Source organism: Phycodurus eques, chromosome 15 (assembly GCF_024500275.1).
Source record: "Phycodurus eques isolate BA_2022a chromosome 15, UOR_Pequ_1.1, whole genome shotgun sequence".
NCBI lineage: Eukaryota > Metazoa > Chordata > Actinopteri > Syngnathiformes > Syngnathidae > Phycodurus > Phycodurus eques.
In genome coordinates this window covers 8824450-8843635 of record NC_084539.1, presented here as the reverse complement: position 1 = coordinate 8843635, position 19186 = coordinate 8824450, and the positions used below count along the sequence as shown (strand labels likewise).

At 42.2% G+C, this 19186-nt stretch overlaps 1 protein-coding gene across 1 annotated transcript; it reads left to right on the top strand.

Moving 5' to 3' along the window:
- Positions 1–1338: 1338 nt before the first annotated feature.
- Positions 1339–18666, top strand: klf4 (Kruppel like factor 4). Its single transcript, XM_061699246.1, has 5 exons — positions 1339–1465; positions 9798–9991; positions 11969–12800; positions 13170–13340; positions 17842–18666. The coding sequence occupies exons 1-5, from the start codon at positions 1339–1341 to the stop codon at positions 18015–18017; spliced, it is 1500 nt and encodes a 499-aa protein (XP_061555230.1). The 3' UTR covers positions 18018–18666.
- The last annotated feature ends 520 nt before the right edge of the window (positions 18667–19186 follow it).

Below are 19186 nucleotides of genomic sequence, written 5' to 3'. Positions count from 1 at the left end.
GACAATACGCAACTCCTTCGACATTTTAATTGCGCATTTCCTGAAATGTTTGTTTTAATCACCCATGCACACGGCAAGATGGGAAAATGTGATATGAAAAATGTTCCAGTCATCAGATAGACAAACCAGCTCAAGCATGCGGACGTTTGCGCGCTATCGCTTGAAAAACAAACAGAATTGAACAGGAGGAACGCGGCCTCGTACCCACTTTTCATGGTGGCTACTCTAAATGATCCTCAAAAATCGAGGCCATGCTGTGCTCACAATAGTGGGCATCGGTAAAAAAGCTTGCAATATAATGTCACCCATCTGTCGAGGATACTTGCTTCTGACTGGGGTTCATTTGGGCAAATCCCCTCATACGAGCCCTGGAATTTACTCAAAATGGCTGCCTTCCTGGCCACTTCCGAGCATGGGTTCTTAAGACGTCTTTGCGCGTCCTTTTTTAATAAACATGTCTAGCGGATTTCAGGCCGCGACGTGAAACTGACTTCAGGGCCTTTTTTTTGTTTGTTTTGTTTAAACTTTCCAAATCAGACCCCCACAGCTTGATTCAGGCCCGAAGTCCTGCTAGTCACCGAGGAAGTTAAAATATGGATCTCCTCAAGGCAGCATCTTCATTATGCACACAAAGTTGAATCAATATGTGAGTGAACGGAGCTTCCTTTTTCAGGGCAAATCCTGAAAAACGATGATCAAATGTTGACTTCATGGCAAATTACTGTCGCCCATCTGTTTAGTAGACTGTACCTGCTTCCGACTGAGGCTCCTTTGGACAAGTTCCTGGAATTTGCCCAAAATGGCTGCATCAAACCAAACTGTTTACCTTCCTGTATGTTTCCGGGCACGTGTTTTTGAAATTTGTGTGCGTGTCCTGGCTTGAAAAACGTGTCTAGCATATTTCATGCTGCTAGGTGAAACTGGCTTCAGACATCATTTTAACTACGGTTCACATTAAAGATTAGTCAACTTTACCACTCCACAATGATGTTTAGAAGTCGACGAGCTTGCTCATGAAGTGATTTTGGCTTGAGAAGGCACCGGAGCCACTTGCTACAACAGATGACTGGACTGTCTGAAAGAAATGAGTCCATCACCTTCATTGATTTAAATAGATTTTTATTTCTAAAAGCGCAGCTTTGCTAAATGAGGCACAACCAGGGTAGGGGGGAAAGTCAGGCGCAAGCAGGATTTTGAGCAACCTTTTGGCCTGCACTATCAAAGTGGAAAGAGAGCGAAAAATTATTCCACTGCATAGGGGGAGGTGTGTGATTATTTGCATCTATCCATTTTCTATACCGCTTATTACGGTCACAGGTGTGCTGTAGAAACAACGCAATGGGCCCAGAACGAAGACAGGTTTCCCCAGGACGCCAAGTTGTGCAAACGTTACCTGGCATCCAGCACGACGACTGCGAGGATTTTTCTCCGGCCGACTTCACCCAGCCCATGTCAGTGCTCCTGTGTACTCACATGTATGTTCTGCGTAAATTTGGTGTATGAGCTATCAGTTGTCCTAGACATATACGTAGTTTGTTACAAAGCATTCTCTCCTCCTGTAATTTTTTTCCCTCTCAACTTTCATCACATTAGTCTAGACTTTAAAACAAAACAAAAAATCATGCAAGTCATGCAACCCCCGGTTTACAGACAGGAACCCCACAACTGGATTCTAATTTCCCTTAGCAATTTGGAGGAGCTATGAAAATCTGCAGTAAGGTTGTTACAGTTTAATGGTCCATGGTGAAGCCCAATCTGGGGCACCACACTCCCAAGTCGGAGCTCATCAAAGCACGAGCCCTGGAATTTGCCCAAAATGGCTGACCTACTACTCAATTTCGAGCATGGATCCTTCAGGCATTATTAGGGATCCTACTTGTGTTCTAGGCAGAATATTTCTTATTCAGTTATTTCTTTAAGTTTCAACTATCTTTTTAAAATTTGCATTTGGCGTGTACTATTAAAGTAAAAGGGCTGTTGAGAACAACATACTTCGCTTATGTGTTGAATCTTAAGTGGACTGACTTTTTTTTTTCATATTTACATTTCGCATTCACCAAAGGGGCTGTTGAGGGAAGAATAATGTAATAATTGACATCAGGTTATGCAGAGTAAGTGAACGACAAAGCGGAAGGGGTCACCAAACGTCTATTTTTTTTTTTTTTTACTATGCCAACTTATTTTGAAACTTGTGACTGTAAAACATGAGATGCAAGGAAACATCAGAAAATTATATATTTGCATGCACACCTTTGTCCATGATTGTTAAACTTGCCACATTAAGGTGGACTTTCTTTTATTTCTTTTACAGTGATTGACTTCTTTTTACACTTGTGTGATGCCATATGAATCACCTTCGCATTATGCCTTTGTCCTTCAAGTTGAGACTGAGTGATTTGTTTTCATTAATAACAGTGGTAAAAAATGTGATTTGAAAAATGAGTTTTACTGTGGCAGCACGGTGGACGACTGGTGAGCACATCTCCCTCACAACTCTGAGGATCCGGGTTCAAATCCGGCCTCGCCTGTGTGGAGTTTGCATGTTCTCCCAGTACCTGGGTGGATTTTCTCCGGGTTTCCTCCCACATCCCCAAAACATGCATGGTAGGTTGATTGAAGACTAAATTGCCCGTAGGTGTGAATGTGAGTGCGAATGGTTGTTTGTTTGTATGTGCCCTGCGATAGGCTGGCGACCAGTTCGGGGTACACGCCTCTCGCCCAGAGTCAGCTGGGATAGGTTTCAGCACCCCCGCGACCCTCGTGAGGATAAGCGGTATGGAAAATGGATGGATGGATGGATGGATAGCGTTTCACATTTTTACAGAGTTTTATTGGTAAAATGGCAAGAGCAATGAATTATTTCTATTTCCATGACTTCCAATGGGGTTGAAATGTTTTGTATAACAGAAACAACTCGAGTTTTTACGGAATCCTTCATTCGGTAAAGAGACTATAAAAAGACAGCTTTAAGCTTTACATAGCGTGACAGAGGAGGCCTGAGCGAAGCAGCGACTCAGCTTTCACGAATTACTGCAAGAATGACAACTATTTCTAATCATTACTGAGCGGCATCCGGACCGGCGTGGCCCAATGCTTGCTTGAATATCTCCAGTCCTAATCAGCCGCTACTCAAATTCACTCGGTGACCATCGACACCGTTTACAGTTCACCTGTGAAAGCGTTAGAAGGGAGCGTTAGCATAATTGCTAACACCTGAGCTAACTTAAACTGATAAGAGATCACGCGTCGTGTCACAGGTAATGAATGGTAAATGTTACACCTCTTAACAGACTATTATTCATGTCACTATACTAATAATAAATAACAATAATAATCAGGGGTGGGAGTAAGTCACATATGTTAAAGTCACAAGCAAGTCTCAAGTCTTAACCAAATCCCAAGTCACTGTGTGTGTGTGGGGGGGGGGGTCAAAATCAAGCAAGTCGCAACTATAACGCACCTGGCATCTTCTAGCGCCGACTCTTTTGTCATGCCCAAAAATATTTCCGCACTTTTTTTTTTTTTAATCTTCACAACTGACTGCTAGCAATGCCGCTTCACTTCTGCATTCAGCGGTTAGCTTTATATTAGCACGCTACTTTTTGCTCTGCTCTCGCCTCATTAGTAAGAGAGCGAAAAAAGAAGAAAGTTTTGCTTGTCTAGGACCCAAAACGAAAGATTCGGACAATTATCATAAACCGTGCCACCCCTACTTACGTTACTTAGCTGTACTTAAACGTTCCCAACATTTTTATTTTTAATCGTCCCAATCCAGGCTATGAAATGTAATGTTTGACCAGCTAGCTAAACTGTTAAATTAGCTTACCTGTCTTTGTGAGTTTTGTAGTGACGGAAGAAGCTCGACAACATGGAGAACTGTGCGCGAATGTGCGCGAGTTGCAAGCCATGCAGGTTGCCGTTCTCTTTTTGCAGACTTCGTCGACAACATAATCCTTGATTCCAAATTATATTATCTTTGGAGCTCTTCCATCATTGTTCAAGCAGGTAGCTACGTCACACTGGCAAGCGCGCAAAACAATGCAGACTGGCACGAATGACCACACCAAAACATTTCTCTTTCTTTCAAAACAAAAACAAAAAAGGGAAACTGTCTTAATTAAAATGCAGATTTCGAATTCTAAACAAGATTTGTCAAGTCATGTAGTTCAAGTCAAAGTCAAGTCAAGTTTCTTGGCTACCAAGTCATAAAACTGGCAACTCGAGTTGACTTGAGCCAAGTCAATTGACTCGAGTGCCCCCCCATCTCTGCTGATAATAATAATAATAATAATAATAATTAAAGCTGCAAGCAGTGTATGAGCAGGCCTTCACACCTTTTTTTCCCCCCATGGTGAATCCTCCAAATGATTGTCAAATGTTGACGCCATGCTCCAGACACATTAACCGGCATAGCTAGAAAAAAATAAAAGATTGGCAGTTTAGCAACGCCCAACTGTATAGGAGCTCGCATGGATCTTTGAGACTTTTTTGTGCATCCTGTTACAGTAGACCTGTCTACCCAATTGCATGTTCATCTGTGTAACTGGCTTCACGGGGGCTATTTTTTATTTTATTTTTTTCAAATTTGCCGGAGTGAGCTTTGAGGGGTTTTGTTTGGGACACATCAGATCTTCAGCAGGAAACGCACTCAATCCAAGATTGTGGAGTTTTAGGTCATGTTGAGGCGCCTGAAAAGGAAAATGTATTCATTGAAATAATAATAAACGCAACAGTTAGAATCTAATAATGACCTCAATCTCTCCATATCTCATTCCTGCACAGCGTTATCATCAGTGTGAATTTATGGTCAATATTTGGCTTCATACACTTTAAAATATGATTAATGCTGGGTGGGCTCCAGAATTCCAAGAGTTAGACAGAGCCAAGGCAACACGACGACGAACGTAAATTATCACGTTGATGATGTGAGTCGGCATCTGCTCTCTTGGCCAATCGGGATTGCTGATGCTGTAGTCTTGTCACAACTCCTTACCCCACAACTTTCCAGGATGAGACCTCTGCTAAGAATCAAAATCCGAATTTCCTTCCAGGTATTTCCTTCTTTGATTTGGACTCAATTTCTTTTAAAGGACAGTTAACAGTTTCGTGTGAACTGACCTTATTGTTGGATCCTGTTGAACAACTTATGCAACAAATCAATCAACTGGAATCCTCCAGTTGTCTGGTGGGATACATTGCGGCTGTCCACAGCCATGCATTTTTTTAGTTTTATGTCAAAACAAAAACTATACAGATTTTAAAGACTATATGACCAGAGACGGGAAGTGTGGTGCTCAACTCGGGACTTCGTCAGTGGAGTCTTTTGTTGTTCTCATGCTTGTGTGGGTTTTCTCTGGGTACTCTGTCTTCCTATCACATCCCCAAAACATGCATGTTAGCTTCATTAAAGAGTCTAAATTGCACACGGGTGTTAAGGCTTGTTTGACTCTACTGTATGTGCCTTGTGATTGGCCGGGGACCAGTCCAGGGTGTACAACACTTCTTGCCCAAACTCAGTTGGGATAGGCTCCAGCTCACTTGCGACCCTAGTGAGGATAAGCGGTATAGTAAATGGTCAGATGGACTAGATTCTTGTCCGACACAATTATTATTATTGTTATTACTACTATCATTATATTATATAATTATTAACACAGTCCTTCTTAGGAAGCAGGTCCGATTTTACAAATATATCTCCCATAGGCAATAATGGAATCGTCATCATGAAACCTTTATCAATTACTCGGGCCCGACCGATATGGATTTTTTGAGGCTGATGCTGATTCCAATATTTGCCAGAAAAAAATTCTAAATGATTAATAAGCCAATTGATTGAAAACAAATGAATAAAATAACTTTTTTTTTGGTCCCTTAACACAACAACAAAGATTTTAATTACACGCAGAACATTTGACTGGTTTACAATATTCTGTCCTTTTTCAAGTTTGTACAAAAACATGCAAAAAAAATAAAAGAAAAGAAAAAGAAACCTTAACGGATGAATTGATCTTTAGCGTTAGGCCGGTTTCATCAATTCACTGATTCCCGCCCAATTTCTAATATAGCTTTCCCCCCCCCCCCAAACAATTGCTTAATGGTGGTTTATCCCTGCTTATTCAAGGATGTTTTGGGTTTAAAAGCGATGTAAATGTTTTTGGGTCCAATTATAATGGACGTCAATTATACACAGATTTTCGCTATTCGCGGCAATCCTGTCTCTATCCCCTGCAAATAGCGGTGTTCCACTGTATCTCAGTGTGGGGAGCTGCAACGGCTGTGCTAATGCGCAAGGCAGTATCTTGCTTTGGCGGAAAAAAAATACCGGCTTTACTGTTAAGAAGCGAACCGCTCTAAAACATTCAAACAACAAAAAGGTTGCCATTAACAGCTACTTCACTTAACAGTCATTCATTCCTCACTGCGCTTTAGGAAGAAAAAGCCAAACCAAGTAGGGCTGTAATGAAACCAAAGTTAAGATTAATATTCAATTTCTAACCCACGTTTCAATACAATATTAAAACAAAATTTTATAAATAAAATATTTGGATAAATAAAATTACAACTATATATTGGCGGCACAGTGGACGACTAGCTAGCACACGTGGCTCACAGTTCTGAGGACCATGGTTCAAATCCCGGCCCCGCGCCTGTGTGGGTTTACTCCGGGTCCTCTGGTTTCCTCCCACATCCCAAAAACATGCATGGTAGGTTAATTAAAGACTCAAAATTGCCCGTAGGTGTGAATGTGAGTGCGAATGGCTGGCGACCAGTTCAGGGTGTACCCCACCTCTCGCCCTGCTAAGCTGCGAGCTGGGATGGGCTCCAGCACGCCCGCGACCCTAGTAAGGATAAGCGGTACAAAAAAATGGATGGATGGATGGAAGTTTATATAGTATAGATATTATATTTGCAATACACATAATGTATTAATAATATAAACACATTTGTCAGAGTGGACTGTATTGTCTTTTGTGCCCAACTTAATTTTAAAAAAGTAGCCATGATTTGTCTTCTCCTCTGGTCCGTTCTCCTCACGTAGTTGACCAGAACCAACATTAGCGGTAGCCACAGTTTTGCTCACTCCTGTCCACGGAAAACGTAGTCACATGGCACGCAGTTAGTGGGGTCTTGCTGAAGAAAATCATCTTCAATTTAGGCTGATGTTTCTTTAAACTAAGTTAAAATAATAATATTATTAATTATATTCATTTTGTTAGCACTGTGACTGTGAATCTAAATAGATTGGAGGTAAAAACACAGAGTTGGAAGGGGTGTGTCACGGCTCTGCCATTTCAAAGACGACACCGTTCGTTCTTCGGTTTTGTTACTGTGTAGTTACAGGCTTAAAACTGAGCCATTGCGGGGGTCCCGCGAAACGTCACGCATGATGGCGGGTTTGAACTCGACTTTACAGGCCGAGTATCCCCTGGAAAATTGTACTTTATGTGACAGTTCCGCTGTATTCACGTGTAATTGTACTCAGTGGGACAGACCAAGCCGCCGTCATTGTGTCGAAAGGGGGATGGAAACACCTGCAAGACAGTGGTGTCATTTTCTCAGCCTTTATCTCTTTTCACTCTTCCACCTCAGTCCTGTGCTTATTATTGCCATGCAAAGCATGGGTCATTTTCCAAAAAAAGCATTATATGGACGCATAAAGAAGCGAGCTACAATGGCAATAGCCCACATTGAGCTAGTTTTGGGAATATTGTCGGGGTTAAAGCCATTACGTTGTGTTTACAGGAGGCATCCTAATGGGATGTTTAGATAGATTACCTAATAGATCATGTGTATCCCCGCGGGATATGTTTTTCTCGTCCGCAAAATGTTTCCTTCCCACCACTCCTTTGTGTTTGTTTACCAACAAAAAGTGGCATGCACTTAGGTAATCTTTAAAAACAAAAATAAAAATAAAAAACTACAATGCTACTTCCAGTGTGACCTGTTGGAATGACAGCATGTTTGTTGACATGCCCAACGGACAAGATCCTGATGCGAGCAGGATGAGCGGCGCAGACCTTTGTTTGCTCTCAAAACTTGGCCGGTCGTAATTGCGTTGCATAGAGAGAGCGAGAGAATGCGCGCGTGAGAGAGAGGCTTGTGTTAGCTCACTAGCTTTGAGCAAACACAAGCACTTCAAAACCAGTTAAAACGCAGCAGTGAAAAGCGCTCGCAGCCATATTGATAGCTCTCCGGGTGAGTGTTTCCTCATGACAGATTTTCAAAACTGGCGATTCGCGTTATTCTCGTGTTTTTGCAGGTGATGGGAACTAGGATTTTGTCTTATGGTACAGTATCAGTACCCAAGCAGTATTATGGCTGTCCGATGTCCAAGAACTACTAAGGAAGAGTGAGCATTGTCTTTTTTAGGTGGTGGGAAATGTGGAATGACGATTTAAGGAGGGGTGTTTGTCACAGGCAATATCGCGATATCACGATGTATCGTTTTGTCGTGACACAGTATTGATACACAAGCGTCCAATATCGGTATTATGGTTTTCTGATGACCAAGTACGATTTTGACCCATGTATAATAAGTAATGAAGATATTAGTAATCATCAATAGTACCGTATGTTATAGTTTTTGCTAACAATACAGTGCCGATACATGAGGGTCAAATATCGATATATGGCTTGTGAGGACAAGTTAGCATTCTCTTCTTTCTTAAGTGGTGGGAAAAAGTGGAGGAAGCTTTAAAGTCGGGTGTCTGTCACAGACAATATGTATATCGTGATACTTCATCATTTACAACCTAAATTCCAATTTTTCTTCCATGAAATTGTAGTCAATTATTCGCAATAGTCTACACTCATCATTTTGTAGCATTTCTCTTCACCCAACCATATTTGGATGTAGGTTTTTGTTTCAGTCCAATAAGATTTCAGCCTGTGTGCGCTGCCAGGTCCCCGATGCAACTTAAACTACATAAGCAGAGGACCCTAATCGGAAGTTTGAATTCGCCTCACGGGGCCAGAGCGCTGGGCCTCGATGGCGCCAGCATTTTTCCGTCCTCGGATTGGGTGGTCAGAGCGAAACTTGTTACAGCCAAAACAAGCTAGCAAAACCCATCTGTAGCATTCTGCACACATTAGTACATGTATTAATCAGCATTCACTGGTGAGTAAGATGCATTATTTTTGGGAGGGATTGCTTTTGTCATGTTGCTATTGATTCTGAACATCTGCAAGAAGAGGTGAATTTGAGCCCGATGAAGGCCCAGGTACCAAATGCAGAGCCAGCCTCTGGTTAATACCTAGAACCGCTTGGTGTATTTTGAGATGATGCCCGATGCAAACACGTGCCAACAAGGCAGCTAGCGGCAGGTGACCCTCCTGACACAATAAGAGACTCTTCCGGTGAATAACTTCTGACAGGTCTTCAGTCACTTGTCACAGGACCAAACGCGCAGTGCGCATGGGCAACTGTTGCTAACACAAACAACGCTCAGCCTCTCTCGCTGCTCGTGTTTTGCTCCCAGTTGCCGAGGCGACGGGGTGGAGCCTCGGCCGGCGCTTTAAGAGGCACGGCTCGGCCGGCAGCTCGCAGTCCACACGCACCCAGACGCGCTGCCACCGCCGCTCCTTCCGCGCGTGGCCAGCGAGGGAATCCCCCACCCCCCCCAACCCCCAGCCCCTACAAACACGACCGGCGCCTTCGTGTCTTCCCACAACCAAAATAATAACTAACCCACGCGTGAGGGGCTTCTTCTTGCGCAGCATGCCTTGACACACAACGGAACGGCGACTTTTGACCTCCTCGCTTCATTCAAGTTCGAACAAAACTTCTCATGAATGAGGGGACATTTTTTTGAAGACCACCACCAAGGAATTACAACATCAGTTCCACCACTTTTTTTTTTTTTTTTTTTTGTCTATCTTTAGGCAGCCTTCAAATGACGTCGAGATGGCTTTAGGAGGGACCCTGCTGCCATCCATTTCCACCTTCACCAGCCCCGCTGTCAAGACCAAAGCCATCGGAAATGCCAACCTAGTGAGTACAAGCCTCCCACTACTACTTTATGGGTACAACAATCTACTAGAGACATGTTATACTTTTTCCAACTCAAGATCCAAAATTCACTCCCTGTGACAAAAAAAAAAAAAAACTTACTAAACTATATCATATATTGAAATAACATTATTATATACAATGAGTGCTTAACACATTTATGAGAACACCAATGTAAGGTTGGACAGCATTGGTAATAGCCCAAATTCTTGTGTTTATGTTTCGATCACAATTAACGCACCAGTCTGCAGAAGCCCTTTAACTCGAATGATGATATTTCCTGTGCTACAATAACTCATTGTTTTACATAAAATGGAATAAGTTGGAAAGCACAAAGTTACTAAAATGTATATCATACATTGACATAAATAGACTAATGCCATATATGTCACAGCAGGCCGAAATAAAATAGAATTGGTCACAACGCAATTTTTCTTTTTGGTTTTGTTTCTACACTTGATAATAAACCAGTCTGTAGAAGATCTTTAACCCCCTCCAAAAATGATATTTTTCTGCTAAAAAAGAACAAAAAAAAACAAAGTAAAACATTATTTCTCAATTAAAATTTCATATTGTTGCTATTTAGCTGCATAGAGAACAGAAAAATGAGTGTTAGTGGCTTATAACCACAAAAATGAGAGAAAGTCCGCATTAAAGCACTTCACAATGCTGGATGTTTGCGTCTAGTTTTTCATGACAGGTGGTCTAATAAGATGTTCAGCACTATTTATAAAATAAGATATGTCTGACTCAAAAAGCCTTTTGCCAAGAAATGATGAACAAAATACAGAGCAGGATGAGCTTGGACTAAAAACAATCATCATGAGTGCAGACTTTCAGCTTGAAGAGGTTTCACAAAATAGAACATTTACCATTTAGCAATTAATTTCAGGATTTATTTAGCTAGCACTAAAGTGTACCATCGGATTTTGACGTGGTAACCTTGTAACATTCAAGAGCAGAGAAAACATCTACAAAAAAACAAATCATGTTCTGGAATCATTGTTTGGAAAAAAACAATGACAACTTGTATCAGAGTGGCAGTAAAAGAAAAGCGGGGATCCAAAGCATACCACATCATGTGTCATGCTGCACTGTGAGATGTATAGATCTATACTCGCTGCCCTTGGATAATGACACTAAACATACTGTATGGATTCGAATGATCCGTCATATGGAGTAAATTCCACCTTCAAGGACATCCATTTCCCCAAACTGAACTCTGAAAGAGCCATTCCAACCCAATCGGATACATTTCTAGACTCAGACTCTCAGGAAAAGGTACATTATTGTACTTAAGGGGGTACAATAGCTTGTCCCATGGTTAGCGACCCCTACCTACCTCTAGAGAGTGCCAAATGAGCTGTTCTAATCAAATCTGATTTCTAGACTTGGAACCTTGATACCCCTGTCAGTGTGTACCTTAAACTGTCAGGAAAAGGTAGATTGTTATACCCTAAGGGTTCCATGGCTTGTCTCATAATCATGTGTGCCTCTGCAACTTACCACGAGAAGGCCGGATGAACTGTTCCAGCTGAATCTGATCTATTACTAAACGTTGAACATTTAAACGCTTGTCAATTTGACACATTTGACTCACAAAAAGGTAGATTGTCATGCTTTAGGGGGTAAAATGAGATAGCTGGGTCAACCACATCTGATCCAGTTCTATACGTGAAACCTTGATAACACTGTTGGTTTGTTCCTTGGACTCTTGGTAAAAGGTAGATTGTTGTACTTTAGGGGTACAATTTGTTCCAGTTTTGGTCCACTTGATACTTGAACTTTAACACTTGCGAACATGTCTGACTCAGGAAAAGGGATGAAAAGTTACTTTGGGGTCAAGCAATCAGCTCCTTACCTTAATGGACCTCGCATATTTCCGAGTCTGGTCAAAAGACTTTCTGATGTTACTGGTGTACTATTCCAGTCATTAATAGCTATGTACCTTTCCTCTAGAGATGGAAGGAGGAGCTGTCCCAACTTAAGAGACTCAGTGTGCCGACCGGAAATTCGGACGCAGACCATCCTACTAGTACCAGCGCCACAAGCCCCAGCATGTCCAAGAAAGACACTGAGCCAGACCTAGACTTGGACTATGACTTCATTCTGTCCAATTCCATGCTCCAGCAGCAGCAGCAGCAACAGCAGCAAGAGCACGACGATGTCATGGCATGCGGTTCCGTCCAAACCCTGCCGCCCAATTCGCCCGGTTCTTTCTCCTCCTCGTACTCCCTGCTCCCGTCCCCTCAGGGCTCAGCAGAGTTGCTCTACACCATCCCGGACATCAGTGACGTCTCGCCATCCGGGGGCTTTGTGGCGGAGCTCATGAGACCTGAACTGGACCCGGCGTACCTCCACTCCACCAGCCTGCATGGCAAGTTTGTGGTCAAGACCACAATGGCCCTGGGGGAGTACAACCCCAAGGCTTGCGTTAACGTTGCATCAGACCGCCCCCCTTCACGAGCCTCGCCACCCTTTACGTGCCACCGGATAAAGCAGGAGGCCCCCAGTAACTGTACCATCTCGCAGCCGATGGAACTGCACCGGCAGCGGCCCGCCCACCTAGAACTGCACGGCTTCCCTGGAAACGGGGGGCACTCCGCCATGACGGGCGGCGGCCGCCTGTCCTCCTCTTCGTCGCTCTCCCCGGATCACCCACTGGCCCGTGAGCACCAGGTGTTGGGCCACCCTCACTCTCAGATTCCTCTACCTCCCCACGGATACCACCACAGCTCGCCACAGGGATACACCGCCTACCCTCAGCCCACCGCTATGCAGCAGTACCAAGGTAGCGGCTCACGCCATGTCCAACATCCGTGTATTAGTTGGAGGAAAAGACACGCAGACACTAACAAAGACCAGATTGTCAAAGAAATCTTTTTTAAATAGAGCCTATACAATATGGTGGGTTGTAATTACAGCCTAAAACAAGCGCTTGAAAGGGATTAAAACCGACATCCCACAGCCTTGGACGCAAAACCGTCTCTTAATCGTAGAGCTGGAGAAACCAGACCAGATGTGAAGCAAATGAAACATTGTTTTTCTTGTATGGCTATGACTTATTTTCCACTGGATATCTGTAATTCTTACACCACCTTGCATCAAAATATCCCAACACCGTGACCTTCCCCATTTTCTTTCCCCCCCCCCCCCACAGACCCCCTCATGGTCTCCAGCATTGACTGCTTGCCAGAGGAGCCCAAGCCCAAGCGCGGGAGGCGCTCGTGGCCCCGGAAGCGCGTCGCCACGCACACGTGTGACTACGTCGGCTGCGGGAAGACGTACACCAAGAGCTCGCACCTCAAAGCGCATCACCGCACGCACACAGGTAGCCAGTCAAACATGGAGCCCTTTAGTTTAGTACTTCAAGGAAACTTTTACAGGGCCTTACAGCCGTATTACACCTGTATACGGGCTTAAAATTATTTTATCATATGAAAAGAAATGGTAGGAAAACCTTGGTGATTTCAAGCATTTAAAAAAATGCCATCACATTATACTGCATACGTCTAATGAAAAGCAAGCATCTACAAATGTTGCTTTTTAAAAATATTGATCAGAAATACAAATACAATTTAATTGGGTATTTTTTCTGATTTGAAGAGACATGCTTTTCATTTGACAGCAACAATTTACACTGAATATCTAACAGGTATATAGTACTATAAAACTAATTATGCAAACATTTAAACACTTAAATGGATATCTTTGTCCAATGAAACGTAACTACAGTACTTAGTAAAAAAGTACTTAGTCACCAATTGTGCAAGTTCTCCCACTTAAAAAGATGAGAGAGGTCTGTATTTTCAGAGGTATACCTCACCTATGAGACAAAAAAAAAAAAAAAAAAAAATCAAGAAAAAAAACTGATTTTTAAAGATTTATTGGGAAATTATTGTGGAAAATAAGTATTTGGTCAATAACAAAAGTTCATCTCAATACTTTGTTATATACCCTTTGTTGGCGTTGACAGAAGTCAAATGTTTTCTGTAAGTCTTCACTAGGTTTTCACACACCGTTGCTGGTATTTTGGCCCATTCCTCCATGCAGATCTCCTCTAGAGCATTGATGTTTTGGGGCTGTCGCTGGGCAACACAGACTTTCAACTCCCTTTTTCTATGGGGTTGAGATCTGGACATTGGCTGGGCAACTCCAGGACCTTGAAATGCTTCTTACGAAGCCACTCCTTTGTTGCCTGGGTGGTGTGTTTGGGATCATTGTTATGCTGAAAGACCCAGCCACATTTCATCTTCAGTGCCCTTGCTGATGGAAGGAGGTTTTCACTCAGAATCTCACGATACACGGCCCCATTCATTCTTTCCTTTACACGCATTCGTCCTGGTCCCTTTGCAGAAAAACAGCCCCAAAGCATGATGTTTCCACCCCCATGCTTCACAGTAGGCATGGTGTTCTTTGGATGCAACTCAGCATTCTTTCTCCTCCAAACACGACAAGTCGTTTTTGCCAAAAAAGTTATATTTTGGCTTCATCTGACCATATGACATTCTCCCAGTCCTTTGGATCATCCAAATGCGCTCTAGCAAACATCAGACGGGCCTGGACATGTACTGGCTTCAGCAGGGGGACACGTCTGGCATTGCAGGATTTGAATCCCTGGCGGCGTAGTGTTACTGATGGTAGCCTTTGTTACATTGGTCCCAGCTCTCTCCAGGTCATTCACTAGGTACCCCCCGTGTAGTTCTGGGATTTTTGCTCACCGTTATTTTTATCATTTTGACCCCAGGGGGTGAGATCTTGCGTGGAGCCCCAGATCGAGGGAGATTATCAGTGGTCTTGTATGTCTTCCATTTTCTAATAATTGCTCCCACAGTTGATTTCTTCACACCAAGCTGCTTACCTATTGCAGATTCAGTCTTACCAGAAACAAAACCGGAGATCTGCACCAGGCTGGCGTCTGTTGACAGCTCTTTGGTCTTGGCCATAGTGGAGTTTGGAGTGTGACTGTTTGAGGTTGTGGACAGGTGTCTTTTATACTGATAACGAGTTCAAACAGGTGCCATTAATACAGGTAACGAGTGGAGGACAGAGGAGCCTCTTAAAGAAGATGTTACAGGTCTGTGAGAGCCAGAAATCTTGCTTGTTTGTTGGTGACCAAATACTTATTTTACCGAGGAATTTACCAATTAATTCATTAAAAATCCGACAATGTGATTTTCTGGATCCCCCCCCCCCCCACACACACATTTTGTGTCTCATAGGTGAGGTATACAAAACAATTACAGGCCTCTCTCATCTTTATAAGTGGGAACACTTGCACAATTGGTGGTTGACTAAATACTTTTTTGCCCCACTGAATACACACACACACACACACACACACCTGGTTACAATTGTGAACATTTCGTCCATAACTGAAACAGTTTGAGTCATTACAATAAATTTTCAAGTTTGCTTGTACACATTTTTATAAGGATGTGTACCAACAAGATACTACCCCCCCATTTAAGATGGTATATTAGGCTCCAAACAAAGACTATTTTGTTTTGTAATAACACAGAGAGGAAATCTATGGAAACCTACGTTTTTTTTAGGTTGAAAACCAAATTCAAACAGTTAATGCACTTATAACTCTGAAAATATGAAACATAAGTGCTTTTAAAAATTTCAAGCCAAGTTTTTCTAATTTGTAATTTTTTGTCATAGCAAATGTGAAAATTAAATTATGCCATCGTGAACATTTAAGTAACATTTTAACAGTATTGACTGCCATACAAGAAGTCAACCCCTTTAAGACGACCAAAAAAAAAAAAAAAGTGAGGAAGCATGGTTTGGAGGGCGATACTGCCACCCGGTGACATTTAATAGCTATTGCTACAGTGGTAGCCGGGTAGTGTATGATGTTTTTTTTATTTTTATTTTTATGTGTAAGAAAGTAAGTTACTTTTAAGACGTTTTTTCTTCTAATTTTGAGGGTTCCAAATCATAATTCATTATAAAAGCTATGTCTTTGAGGTTTCACTGATCCTGAAAGCAAATACAGCACATGTATATCTAATACAAGGATGTCCAAACCTTTTCCAATGAGGGCCATGTACACAAAATGGAAGGAAGATGGAAGTGAAACATGCTACATTTAATCCAATATGCTGTAGTTCAACATATAACAAACATATTTAAAAGGTCAAAACGGTCTACATCTGAGCTTTGGTACCAGTGACTGGGGAAACAAGTTATTAGTATTCGGCTGACATCTTAATCGATCATAACATTCAACTTTTAAACTTTTAAAAATAAAAAGTCTGGTATGTTGTAACATTCAACGTTTTTATGAGCACTTTAAATAATCTTTTTAATTATAAGAATTAAAAGCATCGTGTTATTTTTGTAGTCTTAGCACATTTCAATTCTTTACATATTTAAAATACAAATTTGAAAAATTGTGTACTATCATGTAACATTCAACATTGATGAGAATCAGCGCCTCCAAATCTGAGACCATAGTCCTCAGTCAGATAAGGGTGGCGTGCCCTCTCCAGGTCGGGGATGAGATCCTGCCCCAAGTGGAGGAGTTCAAGTATCTTGCTCACGAGTGAGGGAAGAATGGAACGAGAGATCGACAGGCGGATCGGTGCAGCGTCTGCAGCGCTGCGGACTTTGTATCGGTCCGTTGTGGTAAAGGAGGAGCTAAGCCGAAAGGCGAAGCTCTCAATTTACCGGTCGATCTACGTTCCTACCCTCACCTATGGTCACGAGCTGTGGGTCATGACCGAAAGAACAAGATCCCGGATACAAGCGGCCGAAATGAATTTCCTCCGCAAGGTGTCCGGGCTCTCCCCTAGAGATAGGGTGAGAAGCTCGGTCATCCGGGGGGAGCTCAGAGTAGAGCTGCAGCTCTTCCACATTGAGAGGAGCCAGGTGAGATGGTCCGGACACATCCCACCGGGAGGAGACCCCGGGGACGACCCAGGACACGCTGGAGAGACTTACGTCTCTCAGCTGGCCTGTGAACACCTCGGGATCCCCCCGGAAGAGCTGGATGAAGTGGCTGGGGAGAGGGAAGTCTGGGCGTCCCTGCTAAAGCTACTGCCCCCGCGACCCGACCTTGGATAAGCAGTAGAAAATGGATGGATGGTATTTTTAAATCAAACGTGAGATATCTTTTAACATTCAACTTTCCCCCCCTAAAAATATTAAAGCCATGTCCTAGCTTGTAACAATGGAATTAGAATTTTAAAAAGTAAATACTTTAAAAAACTTATTTATAATTTATTTGAAAGTTGTTTTCATTCATTGCTACATTAAACTTAAAAAGCTACAAAACAAAGATTTTTGCAACGTTTGACAACTTTTTGTATTAAAAAAAAAAGTGCAATCGCTCAGATTTGTTTTCGTTTTTTAATAATTTTTTTTAAATTAAAAGAACCAGTTCAGGGTGTACCCCGCCTCCTGCCCGATGATAGCCGGGATAGGCTCCAGCACGCCCGCGACCCTGCGGCTCAGAAAATGGATGGATGGATGTATTTTTTTCATTAGAAAACTGTCAGATTTCTATTATGTTTAATTTGTTTTACTTTTTAACAGTGTGATATCGTGTAACATTGAACCCTTTATTTTTTTACACAGACAAATAAAAAATGTATCTGTTAAAAAAAATTTGCCCCCACATATCTTGTCACATTCTACATTTTAACTTGTTCTCATAACCTTGTGATGCGTTTCATTTTATTATTTAGAATACGCTGAACAGAAAACATCCTGCGGGCCACAAATGGCTCCAGTGGCTGAATTTTGGACGCCCCCGAGATAATGTATGCAGGGACACCTACAACCTGGTCACCACTGACCTCCATTTTCCACTTTTCCACTAGGAGAAAAGCCTTACCACTGCGACTGGGAGGGCTGCGGCTGGAAGTTTGCACGCTCTGACGAGCTGACGCGCCACTACAGGAAGCACACAGGCCACCGGCCGTTCCAGTGCCAGAAGTGTGACCGGGCCTTCTCCAGATCGGACCACCTGGCCCTCCACATGAAGAGACACTTGTGAGGACACGTACAAAAAAAACAAAACACACATTCAAATGACATGCTGTGGCGTTCACGGCTAAAGACAATCAAGACGAGACCTGCGAACGTGGGTCGGAACGGGACCAAAAACTGGAAGTAGTCTTTATTTATGGGACCAAACTCAAAGAGGACCAGTAACTGGAATCTGATGTGGAAAATCTCCAGAAGCCTTCATTAAATCACCAACGACACTGTATTAATCATGCATAGCTATATTGATACATATTCACATTACACCTGTCACTTCAGGTACAATGTTAATTAATTTATACCGACTGGTGCTCAGTGACTTTACCCTACCAAAAAAGGTACCAAAGAATCGGTGACAAAGTGCCATATATTTAGTGTTTCTCATCTCTTCCACACTCAAAAATCAGGTTTTGGAACGGTGACGGCAATCTGAGAAAGCACTGCAAGTTGCATAGTGCAATAATTTATATGGAAACCTTCCTATTTTTATAATGGAATGAGTGACTCTGAACAAAAAAAGGTTTTTTTATTTTTGTTTTTACATAGCCAAAATAAAAAAAATGTAATATAATCTTGATCTTTGTACATTTGTAGATAAGAAAAATACTTTTGTTATTATTAAATGTTTTGTATTTTACAGTATAATAAAATGTATTTCAAATAAGGTAAATTGAATTTTTTATTATTCCAACATACACTTATGTAAATTCAGACTTCAAAGACAATATTGGGTAGTATATGCCTGAACTTCATTAGACTGGCCTAAACAACAAGTACGGAGTTGCCAAAAGAAGTTTGAAATGATCTGCAAATAGTCAGAAATTGATATATTTTTTTACATTGACTACACTTTAAAGGTCTGCTTCCATAACTCCTTTTTGATTTAATTTTAGTCATCTTTGATGTCCTTTTATCAGTTGAATGATAATTTTTGCCGAAATGCATAAAATGTCCCTTTTGAAGCTATTCAAGTTGGTCTTTTCCGCCTGGCATTTGAGACGGTTGGATTTCTCATTATTCGACACGTAAATGAGCTTTGCTCTGATTGGCTCGCTCATCTTCAGCATTTGAATATGGAAAAGAGCTTGGCATTGAACGGTGCATCTCATGCATTCATAGCGACGTCACATCCTTCAATGTCTTTTCCACCCACCCCTCCGCTCAGAATCCCTTGCGGCC